Below are 18,322 nucleotides of genomic sequence, written 5' to 3' on the forward strand. Positions count from 1 at the left end.
TGATTAATATGTGAGGTATGACTACAGCTGTGTTTGTTTCACCCTGAATGATGATCCACTTGCTGAAGTTGGTAATATCTGACTTTGGAACCAGTGCTAGAGTCACCTAGGACAGGGGGAAATATTCTATGGATGGATGTGTGGATGTGATCTAATTGTGTTGCCACTGCATTGGGTGTCGTTTCACATGGTAAGTATTTCTTATTGGCTTGGCAACTGTCAACATCTATTGGGTTACATTTCTCTCCCCGATGTAGAGTGGACATATGGTTAATGTGTGAAAGCTAGAGGCTTGTTTGTCCACACATGTAGGGTGTGTAATTGTGCCACCTTCCTATACAATTGAAAGGACGTGTCCACTATAAAGTGTGTTTACCTTACACCTACTTTATCTAAATGTGTGACTCCTGCTGTTACTGGTGTATATGCTTTCTAGACTTACATTTGCCACATGGTCATGGCACTTAGTTATGTTATTGGTTGTCCCTGATATTCATCAGGCCACAGTTCCTGTATGTTAGAAATTGGGTTTCTGATTGGCTAGGATATACACCTAAGCCAGACAGAACCCACCCATTCTAGCCAGGGCAAGGGAGTTGCACACCCAAGATAACTCCTACACACCTTCTTGGTAGCTTGGCACAAGCAGTCAGGCCTATCCTAGAGGCAATGTGTAAAGCAGTTTTCTCGGTTGTCCAAAACTTAGAAACTTTAAAGCTCAGAGAATACTTTGGCTAATTTTAATTTTTAATAGCCGAATTTTTATAGCCGAATTTTTAAGAAACGCTTTTTTACTGCAGAACGCTGGCTTTGCACAAATAAGCACGTAGGGTGTGCCACACACTTACGTTATATATAATTGCTGAGGGACAACTTTGCTTCATCTCTCTCTTCACCTGGGTCCGTGTTTAGTGGCCTAGTTGGTAGGGAATTATAGAATCTAGTCTTTGCCCGCCATTTTTCCTCCTTTGAAAAAGCACTGCTGCGACCGTCATTTTGCGTGGGTCGGCGGTATAGTTTTTTTCGGCATCCGGGCTATTTTTAGCCCGGATGCAAGCGACGCGCAGCGGATGAAAATGCCGTAAGTGAACACTGTCTTCATTTCTTGTTTGTCCAAAACTTAAAAACTTTAAAGCTCAGAGAATACTTTGGCAAGTTTTAATTTTTTATAGCCCAATTTTTAATAGCCCAATGTTTAAGAAACGCTTTTTTACTGCAGAACGCTGACTTTGCACAAATAAGCACGTAGGGTCTGCCACACATTTATGTTATATATAATTGCTGAGGGACAACTTTGCTTCATCTCCCCCTTCACCTGGGTCCGTGTTTAGTGGTCTTGGTGGTAGGGAATTATAGAATCTAGTATTTGCCCACCATTTTTCCTCCTTTGAAAAAGCACTGTTGTGACTGCCATTTTGCGTGGGCCGGCGGTATAGTTTTTTCGGCATCCGGGCTATTTTTAGCCCAGATTCAAGCGACGTGCAGCGGAAGCATGCAGTGGGCACGCCGCCGTTGCTCTGAAGTCGTGCCAAAGGCAAGTCCGTCTGTGCCCGTCCGTGCCAGAATGGGCCCAGGGCTCAGTTTTCCTGTTCAGGTCCCTATAAAAGATGTTAGAATCAAATATCATTTGGATGCTCTTCATGCTCTAAGTTCTGCTACCCAGAGTATCTGCATTACCACTAAAGACCCCAGGAGCCTTGAACACCAAAGCTTAATGTGCCCGTGGTCCCCCCAACTTACGCTGGATAATTCAGCAGCTCAAGAAGGTAATAAATGCTTAATTATTTTAGTTAATTGTTGCTTTCTAGTAGCACATAAACTTGACACATATCTACTTTTAGAGCAGACTAAACCCATGATTCTCTGTCTGACTGAAACTTGGCTTCATGAGGGCTCAACCCCTGATGTCGCCCTGGCATACCCAACGGATATCAAATAAGCAGACTTGATAGAGCTACTGCTAGAGGCGGGGGTATTGCATTAATCGCCAGGAATAATCTAACGGTTAACTCACACCCATTAAAGATAACAGGATGCAAAAGTCTGTATTTTTCCATCAGCCTGAACCCTCAATTTACCTTATCAGGTGCTCTGGTTTACTGCCACCTGGGTCCCACTGAAAACTTTCTGCAGTCTTTGGCAGAAAATATCACGGAGCTAGTCGCTCTAAATCCAATTTTGCGTTTTTAGGTTATTTCAACATCCATGAGGAGGAGGCAGATAGTCTGATAACTAAATCCTTGATTTCTGACATGAATGCCCTTTATCTAGCACAACTGATTAAGGGACCAACACACAACAGGGGTCATACGATCGATGTGGTTTTTTCAAATGTCAAAGAACTAATACCATGTCATCTCACCCTCTGGCATGGTCTGACCATTTTCTGATGAAGTTTGAATTAACCATGTCTAGGCATAGGAAACTGATTCATAATACTATTTTACCCTCCAGACGCTGGTATAAGTTTAAAGCTGATGCCTGGATTAACATTCTGGAAAGGAATAAGCCATTCAGTCAAAATAATGTTACGGACTTGTCAAAGTCCTTTAACAACTGGATCTCCGGTAGTTTAGACGTACTCCTACCACTCTCTGCCAAAGGAAGGGGACGCTCTAGGCGGAACTCCCCCTGGTTTACTTTGCATCTGCTGCATCTCAAAAGAGAATGCAGGAAATGGGAAATGAGATGGAGAAAGTCACACGATTAAATTTTATAACAAGAATACAAGAAAGCAATCCGGTCTTATCATACCGAAATAAAATCTGCTCAAACTAGATATTACGCCTCAAGGATTGAGCAGGCGGCCAACTCACCTAAAGAGATCTTTCGTGTCCTCAATGAGATCACCCAGCCTCAAGAGGACATGGCACTCCTGGATGCGTCTCAGGAACATGTCAACAATCTTGCATCATATTTTCAACAAAAAGCACTAGACATCTACTCGACTTTTCCCTACGTTATGAATCAGGCACAGAAGGTTTCCAATCTAAAGACGATGGATTCCACGATCTTATCAGACTTTCCCCGATATCTGAAGATGACGTGAATAGACATCTTTCAACTGTTAAATCAGGATCCCCTCATGATCCAGCCCCTCCCCAGGTGTTAGCCTTAGGCGCTCTAGTGACGGTTCCCTTTATTATGAATCTTATTAATCTTTCAATGGCCTCCGGCGTGGTGCCAGAACAGTGGAAATATGCAATTGTTAAACTACTCTTGAAGAAACCCAATCTGGATCCTGTACTTTTCAGTAATTAGAGGCTGATCTCACTGTTGCCTGTCTTGTCTAAGATAGCTGAAAAATATGTCCATACTCAACTCTTTCATTTTATGGAGGACAACAATATCCTACACACCGTCCAGATTGGCTTCAGACCACTACATGGTACGGAGACCACACTGATCGCTGTCACGGAAGAAGCTAGAAAATGCTTAGATAAGGTACTGGAAACAGCTATCATCCTTCTGGATCTCAGTGCCGCTTTTGATACGGAGGAGCTTGACATACTAACGGATATGATACCAGAGATTGGAATATCTGAGCTAGCCTTAGATTGGATTACTTCATTTATTAAAGATAGATCTTTTAAGGTATTGGATAGATCATACTTTTCAGACCGTATTATTAATAGATGCGGAGTCCCACAGGGGTCTTCCCTCAGCCCCACTCTATTTAATATTTACATGTTGCCACTTGCAGATATAGTCAAGCCTTTTGGGCTAACCTTGGTGTCGTATGCAGACGACACACAGCTAGTTGTACCTCTCTCAAAGGACTCCCATACTATAGAGTCAGCACTTGGCCCATGTCTCTAAGCTGTGGCAGCATGGATGACTAGAAGCAAGCTAAACTTAATGATAATAAAATGGGGTGATGTTATTTGGGCAACAAACAAAGCCTATCCCTAACCCTTCAGTGATTGATGGCATGAGTGTTTTACACCCAGCCAAAGAACTTATCATAGGTCTTGGGCTTTGGCTTGATCCACAACTATCAATGGTCCATCAAGCTAATAAAATAGCTGACACCTCCTTTGGCCTCCTTAGGCTGTTAAGAAGGGTTTTTACTATCCTACCCTTTACAGCCAAAAGAATAATTGTACAGGCAGTGATTGGCTCCCAAATCGACTATGGAAATGCATTGTTCATTGGCTCACCTGGCTATGTGATTAAAAGATTGCAGAGAGTATAGAATGCTTCTGCACGTCTGCTGTTGAATATACCTAATCAAGAATCTATGAAAGCAGGAATCTCCTCGCTACAGTGGCTTCCTGTGGCCAAAAGTATAACATTTGAGACACTATGCCATGTGCATGGAGCATTGCATAATCGAGGTCCAGAAATGCTGAGGTCCTTAGCTTCCTCCTATTCACCTAACAGATCACTCAGATCTTCTTCAGCATATCCAGCAATGATTCCTAAAGTGAAGAAAGCCAGATGGGGTGGAAGATCCCTGTCATACCAGGGGTGAAGCTATAGAACACTCTACCTATCAGTCTATGAACAATGAATCAGGAACTATTCTTCCGTACGGCTTTGAAGACGTAGCTATTTAAGTATTTAAGGTCTAACTTCCAATTTTTTTTTTTACTCTTTGATGCTACTATTTCAATTTCGAGTGCTGCGAGGCCTTCGGGCAGCTATGCGCTATATAAATTCACATAATATAACATAACATAAGATTACAATTGCACAACACATACAAAACAAGTGACACACTATCCCCACCACAAAGGAAACTCAACACCAAGGTACATAAAAATAAACTTATTGTACACAACACTGTTAGACCAAACACAACATGTCAGTAATACCCTGCTACCCAAGCAGTTGTCAGAACATTACACAGTACTAATACTCTCAAAACCCTGCAGTAGTCACATATAACACACAGGTTACTTATTATTCTACAACATAAGCAGTAGTCAGGGCAAATGTTATCACAATGATGCACATGTCATAAGATCCTCATAAATGCCCATACCAGAAACATCAAGAAACACATGGCAAGTAATAAGAACATATTAGTATAAATGCCCATAACAGGAACATTAGCAGACCATCCGATAATATATGGGACATCAGCGTACCTGGCAAATTTTCCAAAATCATATCCTCATAACGTCCAGTAGCAGGGCCTCTTACTGTTTAGGTTAGGGCGAAGGGGGCCCCCAGCACTCCCTGTTGCGAAAACGGGGGCCGCCTGGTGATTGGGGAAAGGGAGGAGGGTGGCACACACCACCTCTGTTCTTGTGTAGGGGCCCCTCCTGGGGCCTGTGCCTGAGCTGGGGTACCCACTATCTCTGCAGACCCCTGGGGCCACAACCGGCCTGCCCAGGGGGAACAGCGGAACAAAAGAAAGGGGCCCAGTGGTGCAGGGGGACTACAATGAGGCTTCTGTCCTTTCCGTGACTCCTACACACTTAGGGGGGGCCTGGTGGGGAGGGGGCCTCCATCAAGGCTTCCACTTCCACCCCACCTGTGATCCACACACATGAGAGGAGGTCCAGCTGGAGCGGGGGACCTCTGTCGAGGTTTCTCGCCCACCTGCGAGCCTCACAGCAGTAATGGGGGCCTGTTGGAGTGGGGGCCTCTGATGAGGCTTCCACCCCGCTCTGGCAACGGCGCCCGCACCTGACGCATGCACAAGCCTTCTACAGCCCTCCCAGGCCACATCGGTGAATGCACCAAAGTGGATGGCTGCCTGGGACCCAGGGGCACTTCTTGAGGGCCACACGTGCCCCGGGGGCACTACTAGGAGCACGCTTGCTCCCACCTGACTCTCCTCGTGCCCTGTGGCACGCTGTACAGCACGCTTGCGATGTGCTTGTTGATCTCCTAGCACCCCAGTCACAGCGGTGATTTCTCCACTGAGACAAACGCTTCCCAAGGCGCTACAGTGATGCACTCACAAGGTGTACAAGGCGCAAGAGGCGCTCACAAGGCTCAAAGGAAAGCGCTTCTCCAGGCGCTATATTTAGAACAAGAAAGTGCTTCTCAAGGCGCTATGAAATAAAAATTAAGTGCTCCTCATGTGCTTCAAACAGGCAACTGCAGGGGTCAGGGGCCATAGCACCCAGCCCCTGAGGAGACCAAAGTGGAGCACAGGGAGGCAGGGCTCAGCAACAGGCCAGCACAAGGGGGATGCAGATAGTGGCAGTTCCTCCAAGTGACCCAGCAGGTCACAGGTCAGCACAGCAGCGGCAGTCCAAGGCGGTTCCTGGTGAGTCCCTCCAGCAGCATTCTGTGTCCAGTTACAAGCATGATAAAAGTGTTAAGTGTCTTCTCTTTCATGGGGAAAAACCCCTGTACTCAGTTTTGCACAGTGTTAACAAAGAGGGGGAAAGAAGGTTTCAACCAGTTACAGGAATGTCCCCTCTCTCTTCCAGCACAGGCTCCAGACATCAGTTGGGGGTAAACTGGCCCTTTGTGTGAGGCCAGGGCACAGCCTTTACAAATGCAAGGGTGTCCCACCTCCCCTTCTCTCAGCCCAGGAAGACCATTCAAAGTGTAGATGCACCTCTGTGACACCTCCACCCTCCCTGTGCACAGGCTGTTTGAAAAGTATGCACAAAGCCCAACTGTCACTCTGCCCCAGATGAGGATTGGGGTCAAGCTGCAAAACACCAATCATAAGCACAGAGAAATGCTCACTTTCTAGAAGTGGCATTTCTGTAATGGTAACAAAAAAACCACCTACACCAGTAATCAGCATTTCTCACTACCATTACAACCATACCAAACATGCCTATGATACCCCTCATAAATCAGACAATACCCCCTAGTCACAAGACAGGGCATTACCAATGCAATCTTATGAGCAAGGCAGCACTCAGTGACAAACCAAATAGGCTCGTTGTCACTATCAGGACAGGCCACAGAACCAGGCACATGTCCTGCCTTCTGCATACATAGCACCTTGCCCATAAGGCTAGCTAGGGCCTACCTTAGGGGTGACTTACTTGTTGTAAAAGGTGAGTTCTGGGCCTGGCAAGCAAATTTAGATGCCAGGTCCCTGTGGTGGTAAACTACGCAGGCAGGCCCCGTGCTAGCAGGCCGGAGACAGGTTTGAAAGACTACTTCTGTGGGTGGCGCAAGCAGCACTGCAGGCCCACTAATAGCATTTAATTTACAGGCCCTGAGTATACAAGGGAGTCACAGGTAAATTAAAGGTGCCAATTAGGTGTAAGCCAATCATACCAACTTTAGTAGGGAAAGCACCTGCACTTTAGCACTAGTCAGCAGTGCTAAAGTGCACAGAGTCATAGAGCCAACAGCAAGAGGTCAGTAAAAATAAGAGGAAGGAGGCAAAACATCTGGGGATGAACCCACAAAAAGGGTCAGGTCCAACACTGTGCAAATAGTGTTTTTTGACGCATGTGCAAAGTGAAATGTGTCCCAGGGCAACAGCATTTCACTTCAAGTTGCAGGTTTGATGTTGATGTGGATTTGCTGTTGTGTGACCCAATGTTATGAACACATCACTATCCCTGAAACTGGGATGTGCACACACATCATGTTTTGCAGTGTGGTGGTGCATTGTCAGTGACCTGGCCAAAGGGGGCGCCATGGGGCTGTGTTGAGACAAACGTTGTGTACAACTCCGAACCAGGGCACATAAAATATATTTGGGGCACGGAGCACTTCACACATACCAGGTCAATGACGACCCATGGGTCGTGTTTGACTTACCGTCAGTTGCATCCAAGATGACATCAATTTGTGCACCATGGAGCAGCATGAGCATTGGCAAGAAATGTAGGACTGGCTCCATGGCAGCACCGAGGGCCAGATGTATCAAAGGGTTTTACCCATTCTGTGTCTATGGGAAAATGTGTTCGTACATATGGCCCCGAGTGTATAAGGCTGCCTACAGATGATTTTCGGCCTTATTTCCCTGTTTCCTCCAGCTAAAATGTAGTGGTTGGACCGCCACATTCACGTGAGTGGGAAGCAACATCGTAAGTGGGACGGAAGTTGAACTGGTGAGCCACCCTCTGATAGACGCATTGGCCTATCTTGCGAACACGGCAGTCTAGTTTTGCGGGGGTTGTGGGCAGGACTGCAGCGATCCTTTGTCTACATAACTGCATGTATCGTAATACCGCAGTCAGACTGCAAACAAGGCGGTGGTCAGACAGCCGCCGCCACCGTGGAGGCCACCAGACAACCAAACTTGTAATCAGTCCCATAAAAATGACCATGCACCTAAAAAAATACTTTACAAAAAATACCTATAAATTAACCCATAAAAGCGATATTGTATACCATGATATTTTTGCAAACTATATTTTTAACAATATTCCTACCTTTGGTATTCCTGTCAACTCTATTTTTGACATCACAATATTCTTGACACAATATTTATGTATCATAATATTTTTTATTTTATATTTTGTCCAAACACCTAATCCTATCTTTGGTTGCAATAATGGTGGCCTTCAGAACGAGGTCCTACTCCTATGCCTGTGGCTTCTACAATAAATCTTTGCTTTCTTTTTCACTGTAAGTTATTGCTCTCCTCTCAAGTCAATCTAGTAGTTTCTACTTGCTTGTTGCTTCTTATGATGCTCAGAAAGCTTATTCCTCTTCTCCCTATATTCCCCTATAAAACTGTTTTATAATCTTCAACTACCTTTCAACTCGACTATGGGAATTCTCTTTATTTAGGTACCCCACAATACCTTTTCATCATCTCAAAGTTGTGCAAAATGCCATGGCCTTACTTCTCTTGATTTTTCCTCTGTGCTGCTCAGTCTCACATCCCTGAAAGACATGCACTAAAGCACGTAGTTTCAATGAGGGTGTTTGGGACGTGTCACTCTCCAATCCAAGTACATGTATTCTTGGTTTGAGATTTGGGTCTGGGGTCCTGAGTAGGGTCTTCTATGCCTTTGTTGTTTTTTCTCATTTTTCTTGTTTGACTAAAATGTTTTAACTTGTTATTTTTTTTACAGGAACTTAGAGAGGGACCCGCCTAATTTAAATAAGTATTTAACCTGTTCCTTATGGGAAAAGTGTATCCCAGTGTATCCCAAATCTTGGTCATTACTCCACCCTTCAACATACTTTTTTTAGTTGGGTAATCTGTGAATCACACTCCCCGAATCTTGCTGACTAATCTACACCCCTGAATGCACCAGCTTTCTGTCAGCATAAGCCAGATTTCCAAAGCTCATCCTCCTTTAATAATGTCTTTATTCTCAGCTCCATAGTACACTGTTAACTAACAGCTGCACTGTACAAACCCAAATTAAATCAAATCCAAATGGATAGAGGTGGCGATCCTTGACCATCTGTGGGCATTCTCACACAGTGATGCCCACTCTCACTTCATTATTGCCCTGGTGATTTATGAATGCTGTTGGCATTCTTGGCACAGTGTTGCCCTCACCTTTTGTGCCTTGGGAGAGTGCCCAATTATGCATATATTGTTGACAGTCTTGGCACAACAGTGCTAAGCTCCTAAGTAATGGTTGCGTTGGCGTAATATTGGTGATTCTAATTTTATAACTTTAGAATTAATGAGGTTAGAGGTCTCCTTCTGTAGAATTTGTGTAAGCTGTTTCCAGTCAAGCATGCTTTCACTTCTGTTTGTGTATTCACTTATTTATACGTCCATCCATGCATCTAAGAACATATTCAATCATTCAAACATACACTCATTAATTCAGTCATCCATCTATGTATTTAATCACCCATTAATTATCTATGCAAACAGTCACTCACTGTTTCATCCTTCTATGTACCCAAGCAACAACTTATTCTCACATTCACCTCCTCACCCAGCCACATAAATTCACCAACCAATGAAGAAACACTTGCAATTGTAAAATAGTCAGAATTGTTGGCATTGCCAATGCTTAGTTTCTATGAGGATGTGATATGTTTTTGCTATCAAGTTTTCGTGCTTAAAAAGAGTTATTCACTAAAGAGCCCTGCATCTTTAACAATCACCAACAATACGAATTGTAGAATGTTGCTTGTTTGAAGACGTCTGCTTGAGTTTTGAGGTGTATTATGCCATCATTCACCAAGTGGCCCCTTTAACCCCCTCAGGCTGAGGACAGATCCCCAAGCAGAGATCCAACCTACTAGACACCAGGGATTTGTTTGGGAAGCAGGGAGCAGCCCCTTGGGCAAGGGCTTCTCCAGGTATTGGGGAATATATTTTGGCAGTTTTCTGCCCCTGCTGGGGGCCGATTGGCTGTACTTGTAGGCCAATCTGGCCCCTAGGGTGGGGCAGAGTACCACTGGACACCAGAGATTTTTAAAAAATATAAATTGGGGATTGGGCCCTTTGGCAAGGGCTTGCTCCCCATTATGGGGTGATTATTTTGGTCACTTTCTGCCCACCTGGGGGACAGACTGGCCTTATTTTTATGCCAATCAGCCCCCGAGGGAGGAAGAAAACCACTAGGCACCAGGGATTACTTGTTTTTATTTGTAGGGGTGGGGGCTGCCCAGCATGGGTATCACATGCCCCCACCCCTCCGAAAATAGGGAAAGCCTTTCTGCCCCTGGGGGGAGGGGGGGGACGACAGATGGGGCCAATTATCCCTTCTGACCCCAGTGGGGGCAGAAAGCTCTCTGGAGACCAGCGATTACTTTTTTTTAATTTGTATCAGTGGGGGCTACCCAACATGAGAAGGACATGCCCCCAGCCCTTCCAAAAAACTTGATACATTTTCTTCTGCCCTCACAGGGGTAGTTGGGAACAATTATCCCAATTTGCCCCCCCAGTAGAGGCAGGAATCCCACCGGACACCAGGGATTACTTCTTTTATTTGTATCAGTGGTGGCTGCCCAGCATGGGCTGCCCCCACCCACCTCCAAACAGGGAAACCGTCTTTCTGCCAACCTGAGGTGGCCCGATGGGGCCATTTACCCCCATCTGCCCCTGGCAGGGCAGAAAGCCCTCTAGACACCAGGGATTCATTTTTTTTTCTTTGTATCGGTGGTGGCTGCCCAGAATGGGCAGGTCCATGGCCCCAACAAAAAAGGGAAACAGTCTTTTTGACAGAATATTGAGGTAAATATCCCCATCTGCCCTCCAGGGAACAGAAAACCCACTAGACACCAGGGATTATTTTTTTTCTGTATGGTAGGGGCTGCCCAGAATGGGCATAGCCATGCCCCCCATCCCCTTAAAAATGGGGAAGCAGTCTTTCTGCTCACCTGCAGACCAAAGCATCTGTTGGAAATGGGGTCTTTGGTTGGCAGTCAGTTTGCCCTTTGTCCAAGCAGGGACCCTCACTCTAGTCAGAGTAAGGGAGATACACAGCTCAAATAACCCTTCCTCACATCCTTGGTAGGTTGGCAACAGGAGTCAAGATTATCTCAGAGTCAATGGTTAAAGTATTTGTACAAACAAACACAGTAACACAGTAAAAACACCACAGAAGGACTCTGCACCAGTTTAGAAAAATAGCCACTATTCATGTGACTCAAACAAGACCAAAACAACAAAAATACAACATATACAAGCAAAGATATGAATTTTTAAAATAAAAAGTCTTAATCTACAGAAATGTGTGGTTGCAGCACAAAGTACCTGGTATGTGTCACAAATAAAGCCGCAAGGGTGACCGTGCATCAGAAAAGCAAATGATGCATTGATTCCTTACTCGCAAGTGAGGCCGTGCGTTGATTCTTTACTCGCAGCAGAGCCAGTGTATCGATTCTTGTCTCGCCTGGGAGGCCATGCATCGATTCCGGGTGCGCAGCGTCGGGTCTGTGCGGCGATGTTGAAAACTTTGATGCCCAGGAACCATGCATGGAAATTTCTGATGCACTTTGCAAAGAGTTCACGGTGAGAACAGGCTCTGTGTCGTTTCTCCAGCCCCGATGCAGGAGCTGCGTTGAATTTTCAGCCACGTGAGAGGCTGTGCGTCGATTTTTCTGATGCGCACACAGCTGTGCATGGATTTTCCCCTGCAGGTTACCAGCGTCCACTTCCAAGGGCCCAGGGACTGGATTTGGCACAACTTAGCAAGTCAGAACCCCCAGCAGAAGAACCCAGGCACTGGCAGATGAAGACTTTGATGACCCTGAGACTTGGATTCCACAGGCAGACAGAGACAGAGAATGGTTAAGCAAGAAAATGCCCACTTTCCAAAAGTGGTATTTTCAAACAAACAATCTAAAAACCAATTCTCCAAAAGATGTATTTTTAAATAATGAGTACATAGACCCCAAACTCCAAATCTCTATCTGCTCCCAATGGGAAACTACTCTGAAAATATATTTAAAGGCAGTGCCCATGCTAACCTATGAGAGAGATTGGCTTTGCAATAATGAAAAACAAATTTTGCAGTATATCACTATCAATACATGTAGAATACATTGGCACATGTCCTACCTTTTAAATACCCTGCCCATGGGGCTACCTAGGACCTACCTTAGGGGTGACTTACATGTACTAAAAGGGAAGGTTTGTGCATGGCAAGTAGGAGCACTTGCCAGGTCAGAATCAGCAGTTTAAAACTACACACACAGACACTGCAGTTGCAGGTCTGAGACACGTTCACAGGGCTACTCATGTGGGTGGCACAATCAGTGCTGCAGGCCCACTAGTAGCATTTAATTTACAGGCCCTGGGCACCTCTAGTACACTTTACTAGGGACTTATTAGTAACTCAAATATTCCAATCATGAAACCAATACAATTTAGACAGAGAACACTTGCACTTTAGCACTGGTTAGCAGTTGTGAACTGCCCAGAGTATCAAAACCAGCTAATACGAATTACAGCACAGGATCCAAAAACAGCGGATCAGAAGCAACAAGTACAGGGAACCCACACCAAGAGCTGCCGGGTCTAACAGCATCTCATCCCAATGGTAAGCAAGAGGGTATTTGATTAATTTAGGTGCTGGTTTTACAAATGGGCCACGAGAGTTTGGCTAACTCCAGTATCATCCCACTTGCAGTGGCGAACAGTTGCACTTTTTGGGCTTGGGTAGGCTGCCACTTCGATAAACCTACCACACTCAGACAGTTCTGAAAAACAGACATCTGGGGGAGTCCAGGGTGGTGTGCTTCGCATCCATCCAACCTCATTTTCTTACTCACAATGCCTTGCAAACTTCAAATATTGACCAAAAACACACATTTTCCTCACATTTCTATGATGGAAACATCCAGAATCTGAAGGAATCCACAAAATTCCTACCACTCATCATTGCCACACTTCTGACGATAAAAATGCTGCACCACTTTTGTGGTTGGGCCTAGTGCCAGAGACAGGAACGTATCCAACGGATGCCATCCAAAAGCAAGGGCTCCAATTGCCCTTGGTTTGGTAAGCTCCTGTCACTGGCACTAGGCCCAGCCACACAAGTGAGGTACAATTTTAATCAGAAGACTTAGGAGAATGCTGGGTGGAAGGAAGTGTGTGGTTGTGTGCAGAATCCAGAAGTTTTCATCACAGAAATGTAAGGACAATGTGTTTTTTAGTCAATGTTTGGGGTTTGCATGGTATTCTGGTTAACACAACCTGGTTAGAACCACGCTAGTCACCCCATCCTATATGCCCCTAAGTAGCTGGTTTTCAAAAATGTGTAGGTTTGCTAGGTTTCACTAGGTGGCAAATGAGTAAGGCCCAGAAATCACAGCTACCCACTTTGCACCTTCTGAAAGTAAGACAGTGTTTAAGAAAGAAGTCATTTTGAAAAATGGTCTCTAATTCACATGCTAGTATGGGTACTCACAAATTCAGAGATGTGCAAATACTTTGTGCCCACTTCGGAAATATATAGGTTTTCTTGAAACCTATTTTTCACTCTTTATATTTTATCAAATAAATTGCTGAAAAATCACTGCAAGGTGCAGCTCAGTTATTGAGTCTGGGTACCTTGAGTTATTGGTGAACCTAAAATCCCTATATATCCCACAACAAGAAGGGTCCTGCAGACGTAACGGTATATTGCTTTCAAAAATCTACCAAAGTTAGAAATTGTTACAGATGAAAACATAGACACAAATGGCTGTGTTTGTCAACTCAATTTCAACATTGTTTTATTTTAACTGTTATTTTCTATAGGAAAACCTTGAGAGACCTACATAATTGAACACTTGCTAAATTCAGAATGTTGTTTATTTTTCAGAAAAGTATAGCTTTCTTGGATCCACCATTGGTTTCATACTAATTTCTACCACTAACTGGAAGGTGGTTGAAAGCACGAAAAATAGGAAAGAAGGCCTATGTCCCAGTAAAATCCCAAAACTGTGTTGAAAAATGTGGTTTTCTGATCCAAGTCTGCCTGTTCCTGAATGTTGGGAAGATGGTGATTGTAGCACAGCAAACTCTTCATTGATGCCATTTGCAGGGAAAAAAACTAAAGTTTTCTTCTGCAGCACTTTTCCCTCATTTAAAAAGAAAAAACACATTTAGCTGTATTTTGGCTATTTTCTTGGTCCCCTCCAGAGAAATCTACAAACCGTGGATACCTTAAGAGGCATATTTACAATGAACTGGTGCATTGCGGTGCTGTGCCAAAATTGGCCAGCGCCGCACTGCGTCAGTTCTGAAACGCAGGGATGAACCATTTTTACAAAAATACAGAGTCTCTGTGTTTCCCCCTGTGCTGATGTTAAATTAGCTGCCTAGCACCAGCGCTGCCACCCTTGTGCCATGGTGAAAGGATGGCTGCATTGCGGGGGAGATTGTTTTTGTGCAGGAAGGGAAACTTTCCTGCACAAAATTAACCTTCAATGGCAATTTGCTCTTTTCATGTGTGCACCACATTGTAGTTGCAGGAACTGGCCCAGGGCACCACATTGTAGTTGCAGGAACTGGCCCAGGGCATGTGCCTCTTTGATTTGCAGGGTCACCTGACTGGTGACGTCTGTGATGGATGGGTGTAGGGTGAGTGTGGAAGAGTGGCTGGTGGAAAAACTAGAATGTGTCCTGCAGGACACTACAGTCCTGTCCTCACAAAGTGCTGCGTGTGAAGGAGTCACATTTACAAGGCAGTGTTAAGCCACAAAAAGTGGCTTAACACCACCTTTTAATACAGCGCAGTGCACAGCGCCACTGGAGCATCACAAAAAGTGACTCTCCGATGGCACTAAGGGCTTGTAAATATGCCCCTAGGTATCCCCAGGATGTTGGGGGAAAAAGACGAAAATTTGGAGTGGGTACCTTATGTGGACAAAAAGATATGAGGGCGTAAGCGTGACCTATCCCAAATAGCCAAAAAAATAGGCTTAGCGGTGTGTGGGGGGCAGGGGCTAGCAGCGAGGGGGTGTAGGATTCAGCCGATGAAATTAATTTCTGAAAAACATTACAGCTTTGTGGCTATTACGTCAATGCCAGTAAAGAAGTCTCATTCTTGTTTTCTTTAATATTACATTTCGGCACGTGCAGTGGCCTTTCTTCCCTTAAACAGTTATAACGTATCCGTTGCCAATGAAAAGTCAGTTGGCAACATCGAGCTTCAGCTTCCTGTGGTTTATCGCATTTCTATAAAACATTCACATTAATGTGTACCCTCGCCGCAGACTCGGGAACGGTGCCACCTTCACACTCGCAACAGCAGTTAGTCACTGTGCGCGGTCTCCTCGATGCAGGACCAGAACAGCTGCAGCGATCTCTTGGCACCAAACTCAGATCGTTCACTAAGAGAATTTCAGCTTTAAAAATAGCGAAAAGTGTTTTACTTTACGACGTGACGTCCGATGCACTTTAAAATGGACCACATTCATAACGAACAAAAGAGTAAACATTCATTGTGATTTGTAGCATCTTCTACAAAGAAACGTACATTCTTCCGACTTTGACAATTATGTCTTCCAAAGAGCTTTCGACCGAGGTATTTGTGGCATGTGCTGAGAGAAGCAGTTTTCAGCATTTTGCAACTTATTATTTTGGATTTGTTTTACTTTTCGCGATTTTAGTCAAAGACAGAATTGTGATCATCTATACAAGGTTCACATTTATCCAATATAAATTGCACATGTATTAGTATTTCGTGGATTGGCTTTGGAGCCCAGTTTTGTAGCTGTCTTTTGTCTATCCAGATGTTTTGTATGTATTCTGTACTCTAAATTTTATAATTCAAATAGCATAAAATGCTGACAACTAAGTCATGTATCTGTCTACTCGTCATCTATAAAACAATAATTTACACACGCACACACCCACACATCTATACATAGAAACATATGCACACATGCAAACACGGGCACACAAAGGCACACTGAGACATGCAGGGACACATTGGAACCATTTCTCGAGAACAAGCACACCTCGATAATTGGGCAGAAGTTAGATTTGACCATCCCGATGGCAAATATGGTTTACGCCAAAGCATAATCCGGGCTTCTGAAATAAACCGAAGAGTTGAAAGAAACATTGACTGTAAATGTCAACTGTAATTAATGACACGCATTTTTTCAAAATAGTGGGCTAAGAAATAAATACGATTTATCAGTGTGTAAAGGTAAAAAAAGCTTCAATTACCTTATATAATCTTCGACGTTGAAGCCTTTCCGTCTTGCCAACTCTGTGAGGAAAGCCCTCCTTCTTGCGCCCATTTTTCTCTCCATTATGAAAATGACAATTTCGTTGAACTTTGTTTTGTAGTTGTTCGGAAAAGTTGGAGGATGCATAATTTTTTGCTTTTTCTTGAGTGGGCCTATTCTTGAGTTCTGGAATCCATCCATGATCCACCTGGTGTGTATTCTTTGTGCACTTCGAAATGTGTCTACCCGCAGACTGAACGCACTGTGGAAGGCACCGCCCCTTTCCATCAGTTTCATTTACCAGTGTGCGGTATTTCCAAAGAGAAAGTACAGATGGAGAGACGTTACTGTTTCAGTGATAAAACTGTAAGTTAAACCACTTGTGGGCTGCTCTCTAAGTCCTGAGAAATGTACAATAATTCATGATTTAGGACTCTGTCGAGAGTCCTGAGACGTGCAAAGTATTGAATTATAGTCTGCGGATTATGGATTACAATGGTAATAGCATTGTCCCTTATTTTACGAAACTTACTTAACAAAAATATGTAATACACTCGTATTGTTAACCAACGGTTTAGGACTTTCAACATGTAACTGCTCACTTTTAATGTTTTCTGTGGTTAGTATGAGCACCAAATTATAAGTAAATACATAACTAATAAAAAACAATTCTCTAAAAAGTTAATTCAATTTCCTTATAAAGTCGTGAACAATATGTTGTGATCATCAGCAGGGGCCTATGTCAGAAATTATACAACAGTAGCACAGCAGTAATATTTAGAAAATAACCACCCAGGGAAATTAATACTTAACTGATACTGAAACGCTATTGTTCACTGCCCAGTAGTGATCAATAATGACTGAAATTCCCATCCATGCGTGACGAAGACAAGAGCATAAAAAGCAGAAGCATGGAGCCCAAATCAGACTCTCTCCCTGACCATGGTCCAGTAGACGTCATGAAATAGGTAATGTTTGATCCAGGACAAGACTGGCCTTCTACAGTAGATGCGTTTGGACACGGGCAGGGTAAAATGAGACAGGCAAGAAATAATAGTGAAGAACTAATGAAAGTAAAAGAGAAATAGAAATGGGACATGAGAATGGAAAAGAAAGAAAGAAAAAACAAGGAAAGAAAGAAAGGAAGGAAGAAAAAGACGAGGAAATGAAATGATTGAAAAGGGCACAATAGAAAAACTCAGCAAACATTTAAAAAAAACAAGAGCAGGGAGAGACATAGAATAACATAAACAGAGAGGGAAAAAACATAAGAAAAAGAAAATGAATTTAAAGAACAAAGTCTGAAGAAAGTCAGTAAACAGGGACTGTGAGGAAAGTAAAGCAAAGATAGGGAAAGATGGATATATTACAGGTACGAAGGGCAGTAGAAGGTAATCAGGAGAGACCAGGGGCAGGTAGAAAAGGAGGAAGTAAAGAAGAGAGCATTGTATAGTAAAATGAACAAGTAGGTGAGTTTGAATAGTATGAATAGAGAGACTGATGCCCATATTTATACTTTTTTAGCGCCAGATTTGCGCCGATTTTTGGCAAAAATGGCACAAATTTACAAAATACAATTGTATTTTGCAAGTTTGCGCCGCTTTTGCGTCAAAAAATGACGGAACTGAGGCGCTAAAAAGTATAAATACGGGCCTGAGTGAGAGAGTGGGATGACCAGAGAGACGAAAGAAGGACAAACAGGAAGATAAGGTAAGAGAGAAATGGAAGGAGAGAAGGCGAAGCATACACAGAGAAACAGAATGAAATAGGTGTTTGTGACAAAGAAATTGGGAAACTGAATTCAAAAATTAAGGAGAAATTGACGGTAGAGGTGGCAGAATAAGCAAAAGTT

General features: G+C 43.8%; 1 protein-coding gene across 1 annotated transcript in view; it reads right to left on the reverse strand.

Annotated features, from left to right (window-relative positions):
- DNTT (DNA nucleotidylexotransferase) overlaps window positions 1-16,671 on the reverse strand; it is a 1,044,127-nt gene extending 1,027,456 nt beyond the window's left edge. The window contains exon 1 of the mRNA XM_069242235.1: window positions 16,469-16,671. Coding sequence (XP_069098336.1) covers window positions 16,469-16,671 — 203 coding nt within the window. The remainder of the gene's footprint in view (window positions 1-16,468) is intronic.
- Window positions 16,672-18,322: the final 1,651 nt, after the last annotated feature.

Source organism: Pleurodeles waltl, chromosome 6, assembly GCF_031143425.1.
Source record: "Pleurodeles waltl isolate 20211129_DDA chromosome 6, aPleWal1.hap1.20221129, whole genome shotgun sequence".
In the NCBI taxonomy this organism is placed as follows: Eukaryota; Metazoa; Chordata; class Amphibia; order Caudata; family Salamandridae; genus Pleurodeles; species Pleurodeles waltl.